The following is a 7,620-nucleotide window of genomic DNA, read 5'->3' on the forward strand; positions in this document are numbered from 1 at the left end:
GCGGTATTGCTTACCTATCGCGAGATTTTGGTAACGTCATTTTTAGCGCGTAGTTTGTTGGCGGAGAAGCGTAAGTCGACAAGTGAACTACTCTTCTGTATACTTTCAGTCGGGTTTTGCCTGTCAAGTGTTTACTAACCATCGTTTCTCCCACTGAACATCATCTCGGAACTTTACAGAGTTTATAATATAGGTGTACTTTTGAGACAGCCGTAGTCGACGTCAAACAAACACGGTGAGTTTCTTTTTGTTTTTTGTCTAAGCTGTTTAGATCTCCTGCTAGGAGTAACGCTAGCATACATTCAATGTAGAGTTTGAGATAAAATGAAACCTTTTAACCTATTTTAATTTGCCGTTTGAGCCACTTGATCTTCAGCCGACATGATTATGTTTCCACACTGCTTACAGAGCAGTCCGTGTGTCCTTGTCAACTCATTTGGCGTGTTTTTCTCTGATCAAGATGGATTCTTCCGTCCTCTGCACCGAAACCCTCCGGGTAGACGGATGTATCAAATCTGCAAACAAGAAAAGAAAACTCTCAAGTGAGTTGGAATGTGATTTAACCATCAGGGAGAATGAAGGACTAGCTTATGAGTTGACCCGGAAATCATTTCCGTGTTATTGACTGTACAGTACCTTGATTAACTCTAGCAGACAAGTGAAAAGGCACACTAGTGTTGACATGAACATGTAAGGCAGGGGTGTCTAAGCTTTTTCCACAGGGGGCCACCTAGTGAAAAAGAATCTAAGGGCCACTTTGATATTTTGTATACCAACACGTAGTTGTGCTCGGCAGTTATGTATTTTTCAAGAATAAACTACATTTCCGTTTTGTGATATACGTAGGTGAACAAAAGTATTATTAGTATGAACTTAGGTCCTTTTCCCTATTTTTTTCCATTTTTATCTTCCAATTATTTCAACTTTCCTCTTAAATAACCTTTGTAAATTTTGACTTTATTCCCATCATAATATAACTTTTTCCCCAACCTAATTTTCCAAATACTAAAATTTTGTTTGGTTTGTTTCTCAAAATATTGACTTAAAAAAAAATAACATTTTTTCTTTAATATTTCAACTCTATGATAAGAAACTGACATTATTTTTCCTCATAATATTACGAGTTTATTCTTGTAACATTTTTTCTTGTTAGAATGCAACTTTTTTTTCTTAATATTTTTACTCTATTCTCATAAAAATTACAGCAGGTTTTTTTTCATTGTTGCTGTTGCCTTCGTCCCATAATATTCAAACTTTTTCCTCAACCTAATTTTCAAAAAAATTACACCTTTATTTTGTTTTGTTTCTCATAGTATTACAACTTCAAAAAACATGTATTTATTTTAAGATTTCAACTCTATGCTACTAAAATTACATTATTTTCCTCATAATATTTATGAGCTTATTCTCGTAAAGTTGCAACGTTTTTTCTCGATGTATACGACTTTATTCCCCTAATAAAGTCGTATTCCCCTTATTCCCCTAATATCCCCTTTATCCCCTAATGTTATTCTCATAACATTAAAACAATCTTGTTAAATTAAATGTTTACAATGTGCCGTGGGCCAATAAAAAAAAAAAAACAGCCCCACTTTGGACACGCCGGATGTACAGTAAGTTGTTTTGCACATTTACATCCTTCATGTGTTACTGTGTTTTATCATTTAGAGTTGTTAAACCGTGAACATCTGCCATAACATGCTTCCTGTTTTCCTCCAGGGGATGTAGAGTCGGACATTGAATCTCTCTACAAAGCTCTTCCTCGACTTGCCAAGACTTTTCGCATCATAGACAAAATTGGCGAAGGTATACGATTGATAATATTTTTGAATGAATGCTTACAGTTACCTTATTGAGTCAAATATATGTCTCATATTCGGCGTCCAGAGGTTCATGCATTCATTTTTCTCCTGGAGCCTATCCCAGCTGACTGCTGGCGAGAGGTGGAGTTCAGCCTCGACTGTTCGCCAGCCACTCACAGTGTGGATATAGACAAACAAGCATTCACACTCATATTCACACCTACGGACAATTTAGAGTTTTCCAATTAACCTAACATTGGAATGTGAGAGGTTTTTTCCAAAAATGGGAATTGTCTTATATTCAAATCAATGCAGTACTACAGTGGAACCTTGGTTAGTGTTATTATTCTTTCCCAGGAGGTCCGACTAACCGAAAAGTACTCTAACCGAATTCATTTTTCCCACAAGAAGTCTTTTAAATCCATTTAATCCGTTCCAGAAAGCCAAAAATGTTTTAAAAATATACATTTTTATAGTTTTACATGCAGAAACAATTCAATATGCATATAAACACATACAATATAAATGATGAATGAAAGGAATAAATGAACATTTAAGGTTAGATGTAATTCTTTACCACGACGCGTTGTGGCAGCGAGATCAACACAGACACCACCTTTGTGTTTTGCCATGAGTTATTTCTTGAATTCAGTAGTTTCTCACCTCAAGTCTCCGCTTTTCCTTTGCTCACGGCTTCAAAATAACCCACAGTGGAGCAAAAGAACGTTGCAAGTGCCAACATTTTGATAAAGAAGGAGCGAAGCACTATTGAGTTCAAGAAGTAATCATGGCAAAACTCAAATGTGGTTAATCTCGCTGTCTGATGTCTTCAATGAAGGTAAAAGTAACCTTAAATGTTCATTTATCCCTTTCATTCGTCATTCGTTATATGTATTTACAATTGTTTTATTCATGTAAAGTTATAAATGTGAAAGTGTTTTGGATTAATGTTTAGCAAGTAACTCCAGAGTCAACTGCTGATTACATAGACGCGTGACGGAGCTGACTTCCGATTCTGGTTGCCATGTATTAGCAAGCTGCTAACAAGGTTCATTAAGAACACAGTTGCAGCCACACAGTGTCTTAAAGGGATAGTTCAGATATATTGACTTGAAGTTATATGACATCCCCATCAGCCTTGTAGTCCAATAACAGTGACTTACCCCCCACTTGGTCTCCTAAGTCCAGTTCTGGCCAGATTTCTGTGATGAAGAACGTAGATAGTTGCTGGGGACAATTAAGTAAAGACTTTGGCTTCTCAAAACAATATGCTTTCAAAATTTGCATCACAAAAATGCCTTCTCAAAAAACTCAAACCTCACAAAATGCTTGCGTTATATCTGTCTCCCGCCATATACCTGCGCGCTGTTGTCTGTGCGTTCATGTGTGTGTGAATGCATCTTCTTCCGCTGTGGAACACATACGTAAACAAGATGGCCGCGGCACTCCGTCGCGGAAGTAGATGCGAGCGTCTTTGTCGTACACACATGAACGCACAGGCGACAATGCGCAGGGATACGGCGGGAGACAGATATAACGCCAAGCATTTTGTGAGGTTTGAGTTTTTTGAGAATTTCTGTGAATTTTTTTGAGAAGGCATTCTTGTGATGCAAATGTATTAATCTTTTGAACACGTATTGTTTTGAGAAGCCAAAGTCTTTACGTAATTGTCCCCAGCAACTGAGTGGAACTACGTTCTTCATCATGGAAATCTGACAAGAACTGGACTTAGGAAATCAAGTGGGGGGTAAGTCTCTGCTATTGGACTACAATGCTGATGGGGATGTCATACAACTTCATGTCAAAAAATACAAACTATCCTGTTAATAACATGACAAGACACAAGCCATATTGTACGCTAACCGGAAAATGTACACAGAGGCAAACTTTTTACGGAAACGTCCGACGTTAACCGAAAACACACTAACCGAGGTTCCACTGTGGTCGTGTGCACACCAGGTACCTTCAGCTCAGTCTACCTCGGTGAGGCTCGGATGCGGGACGGCAGCAGAGACCTGTTTGCCCTTAAGCACCTCATCCCAACCAGCCACCCGACTCGCATTGCTGCTGAGCTCCAGTGTCTGACTGTTGTCGGGTTTGTTAACTATTATTGTTCTTGTTTTATTCTCCTAAAATGAGCTTGAACCTGAAAACTACATCACTGTCATGCTTGTTGTTGCAGGGGCAGGGAGAATGTGATGGGTGTGGAGTACTGCTTCAGGAAGGAGGATCATGTAGTGATTGTCATGCCTTACATGGAGCATCAAGCAATAGTAGTAAGAAATAGCCACACAAGCTGAAAGGTGTTGTTAACATTTTGGTTTGTTTATTATATACATGAGAGAGGTAGGATTATATAAGCTCTTTTTCAGACATGTTGAATTGTACAAGTGTAACATTGTGATGTACTTCAATGTACCGTAAGCATCCATCCATCTTCTATGCCGCTTATCCTCACTGGGGTCGTGGGTATGCTGTAGCCTATCTCAGCTGACTTTGGGCGAGAAGCTGGATACACCCTGAACTGGTCGCCAGGACACATATAGACAAACAACCATTCACACTCTGGACAATTAGAGTCACCAATTAACCTAACATGCATGTTTTTGGACATGTGGGAGGAAATCGGACAACATGCAAACTCCAAACAGAGGTGCTCAACGGAGATTCGAACCCAGAGCTTCCTGATCTCCTGACTGTGTGGCCAAAATGCTAACCACTAGGGTTCCGTGCGGCCCCCTTGTTAAGCATGTTGAAAACAAATACCTCCATTAGCAAAATACAGTTTTAGAAGCGCCTTGGCTTAATAATACAGTTTTATAATCAATAAAAAACATATTGTCTTTTACTTATCACATTCTATTGTGTACCAATTGCTGTGGTTGGTTGGTGATTGAATGTCATTCCAAAACAAGCAACACTGATTTTTTTTCCTCTTCTTTCTGTGTTCACTAAACTAGGACATCATCAGTTCATTAAGCTTTGAAGAGGTCCGTCTGTACATCTACCACCTGCTGAAAGCCCTGAGGCACATTCACCAGTTTGGTATCATTCACCGAGACATCAAACCAAACAACTTCCTGTACAACAGGAAGGCTAAGACGTGAGTAGAAGCCACTTTCACTTGACTATAGATCAAATAAATGGACATACTTTCTGGATTTGTGTGTGCAGGTTTGCGCTGGTGGACTTTGGCCTAGCTCAGGGAACAGCCGACACTCAGCTCGAACTGCTTAAGGTGGTGAGACAGAAGCCGTCGCAGCCAAAAGCTGGAAGTTCCACAGAGAGACAAGATAAAGCCCCACCTAAACCTCCTTCTACCACCACAGCCTCACACCAATCCACAGCTCACTCACCTCCCTCCTCCTCTTCCTCCCCCACCACCTCCTCAGCCGTTCGGAAAGCACTGATTAAAAAAACACGTTCCATCACTACCACAGCGGGCGCCTCCACTTCTCGCAGCGCAAGGCACACAAAGGTGTCTGCCCTGAAATGATCACTTTCTTGGTGATTTGGGATCATGTCACCATGTTTGTCCTGTCTTGTCTTCTGCAGTGTTCCAATGAGCTAACCTGTTATGTTCGTTTTGTTTTAGGATTTAATGGGAATACGTAAAGCACCGAGGCCTGTGTTTAGCGAGAGGAACCTGAACAGCTGCACTTTAGCTCCATCTATCACCAAGCAAGCAAATACATCAGAAGTAAGCCTGTTGCGAAGTGAATCTTCTACACCACTCAAAACCACAATAATAAATGATTGAATGAATCAATGTTTCCTCTTATATTCAGCTTGTGAAACGTGTGAAACCAGGGGACCTCTCAAATCGAAGGTCGACTTCAGCTAGAGGGGGCCCAGCTACTGTCAGACCTCAGAAACCTCAGCGAACCGTCCACCAGCCTCTCACCTGTACTTGCTTTCATACAGACCGAGTCTGCAATGTCTGCCTGGCCAGGTAAGGCTGTGAATGTTTTTTTGTGGCGGCAGCTTTCTCTGCTTCTGACAGTCCTCGACTTGACCTGCTCTTTTTGTGCTTAAAAGGAAGCAGCAGGTGGCTCCCAGGGCTGGAACTCCAGGCTTCCGAGCACCAGAGGTTCTCACCAAGTGTCCACACCAAGGGACAGGTGAGTGTATTTAATAGGAATTGTAAATGTACTGCAACAGTAAATATTGTTACAGTAACTGTACAGTAAATAATACAACCTAGATAAATACTTTGCAGTGTGATGTAATGCAGTTCTACACCACCGAAAACGACAACCACAATAAACATTAAGCGTAAAATGTATTACAATCTTTCCATTAGCTTGAAACAAATTACAAAATGACCAGAAACTTAGTAAAGTGTTTTTAAATGACTTGGCGCAAGGACAACCAATTGTAGATGTTTTACCAGATTTAAAAAAAAACAACATTTTTTAAATACTCAGTTGTAGATTTATTGTTAAATTCACATTTCACATACTTTGGGGCAGATTTTGTCCTTTTTCCTCTAACGCTGGGGTGTCAGGTCACTTGCAAAAGACACTATTAATCCCCATCGCTTGAAATAAAAAGTCAAAACTGAGTGTGAATGCACAGCCAAGTGCAAATCCCATTGATCACGACTGTTTAGTCACGTAGCAGTATTACCAAAATATTACGTAACTAACATTAGGGTTTGCTGCAAATGTGAAGTTATAGAAGGAGGAATTTATTTTTGTTCGCTTGAGGCCAAGTGGGGCAGTGACCCATCAGATCCAGCAGATGGAGCCGTGCAGGAAAAAACTTGGCGTGACAGTGGCATCCTGTTTGTACTGCACCCATTTGTTCTATAGATGTATCCCACCCACATCCTGACTTTATCAGCAGGTTAAAATGCACTCTTGTGGGCATTCATAAGTCATTTAATGGAAAAAACTAAAAATTTAAATCCTCTTGCCAATGTGTCTCATGCTGCACTCAGCCATCGACATGTGGTCAGCGGGAGTCGTCCTGCTCTCGCTGCTGAGTGGACGCTACCCTTTCTTCAAAGCCAGTGATGACTTGATCGCTCTCGCTCAGATTATGACAATACGAGGCTCCAGAGAGACCGTACGCGCTGCTAAATCATTTGGTGCGTATGAACATCTTTAGCCCTGGAAACCAAGTAGTCGGGATGCCAAATTGTTTGAAACTTCATTGTGGGTGTAACATCCTGTCCAGGCAAGGCGGTACTGTGCAGTCGGCAGCTTCCTCGCCTGGACCTCAGGGAGCTCTGTGAAACGCTGAGGGGACGGAGACCATCACCAGATGATGAAGTCACACCAGTCAGACAGTCACTTGATGCTAAAGCTCGAGAGGAAACACCACGGCACGCTCAGGAACGAGGCAAGGATGGAGTGAGTGAGACTGTTTCTCCCCTCCCAAAACGCCAGGATCAAACACCAGGGAAAAAAGCCTCTTCAGGGGTGGACTCTACAGGGCTTGGTGATGAACGGGGATGGGACGGGGTCCCTGACGAAGCCTATGACCTGCTGGACCAGCTGTTAGATCTAAACCCCACTAGCAGAATTACAGCGGCCCAGGCCTTGCAGCACCCGCTGTTCAAAGACTTGTAAAAGTCACAGTTCTGCTTTTAAACCATAAGTTACTTCTTTGAATGGCAGCTATGAGGACCGTTTGATTGGCTATATTGGTGTCCACCTGTTCATCTCTGCTACGATTACTATTGTATGAGACTCTCAATAAGCAAGTGTTATTCAAACCATTGTGTGATCTTTTCTATGAATAAACCACTAACCAGTGTGTCTCAGACACCCTAATAAAAAGTCAAATGATGTCAAATGTCAAACTGCCTATC

General features: G+C 41.2%; 1 protein-coding gene across 3 annotated transcripts; it reads left to right on the forward strand.

The window, feature by feature from the left end:
* Positions 1-9: 9 nt before the first annotated feature.
* On the forward strand, positions 10-7,611 carry cdc7 (cell division cycle 7 homolog (S. cerevisiae)). Of its 3 annotated transcripts, XM_054766776.1 has the most exons (13): positions 55-70; positions 180-235; positions 461-542; positions 1,720-1,806; positions 3,762-3,897; positions 3,985-4,078; positions 4,763-4,905; positions 4,977-5,280; positions 5,398-5,502; positions 5,591-5,754; positions 5,841-5,923; positions 6,745-6,894; positions 6,984-7,611. In XM_054766776.1, exons 3-13 carry the CDS (start codon positions 461-463, stop codon positions 7,376-7,378), a joined length of 1,743 nt encoding a protein of 580 aa, XP_054622751.1. In that variant the 5' UTR covers positions 55-70; positions 180-235; the 3' UTR covers positions 7,379-7,611. The 3 variants fall into 3 exon arrangements, with proteins under 3 accessions (XP_054622750.1, XP_054622751.1, XP_054622752.1); XM_054766775.1 differs by having other exon boundaries at positions 10-235; XM_054766777.1 differs by lacking the exon at positions 55-70 and having other exon boundaries at positions 123-235; positions 409-542.
* Positions 7,612-7,620: the final 9 nt, after the last annotated feature.

This window comes from Dunckerocampus dactyliophorus, chromosome 2 (genome assembly GCF_027744805.1).
Source record: "Dunckerocampus dactyliophorus isolate RoL2022-P2 chromosome 2, RoL_Ddac_1.1, whole genome shotgun sequence".
Classification (NCBI taxonomy): domain Eukaryota; kingdom Metazoa; phylum Chordata; class Actinopteri; order Syngnathiformes; family Syngnathidae; genus Dunckerocampus; species Dunckerocampus dactyliophorus.

What these genes read in the sequence shown, in the direction of transcription:
- cdc7 (XM_054766775.1), top strand. Translation starts at nt 461, where the DNA reads ATGGATTCTTCCGTCCTCTGCACCGAAACCCTCCGGGTAGACGGATGT. An exon ending in CAAGAAAAGAAAACTCTCAA is followed by an intron (nt 543 to 1,719) that starts GTGAGTTGGAAT and finishes GTTTTCCTCCAG; the next exon opens with GGGATGTAGAGTCGGACATT. An exon ending in GCAGCGCAAGGCACACAAAG is followed by an intron (nt 5,281 to 5,397) that starts GTGTCTGCCCTG and finishes GTTTTGTTTTAG; the next exon opens with GATTTAATGGGAATACGTAA.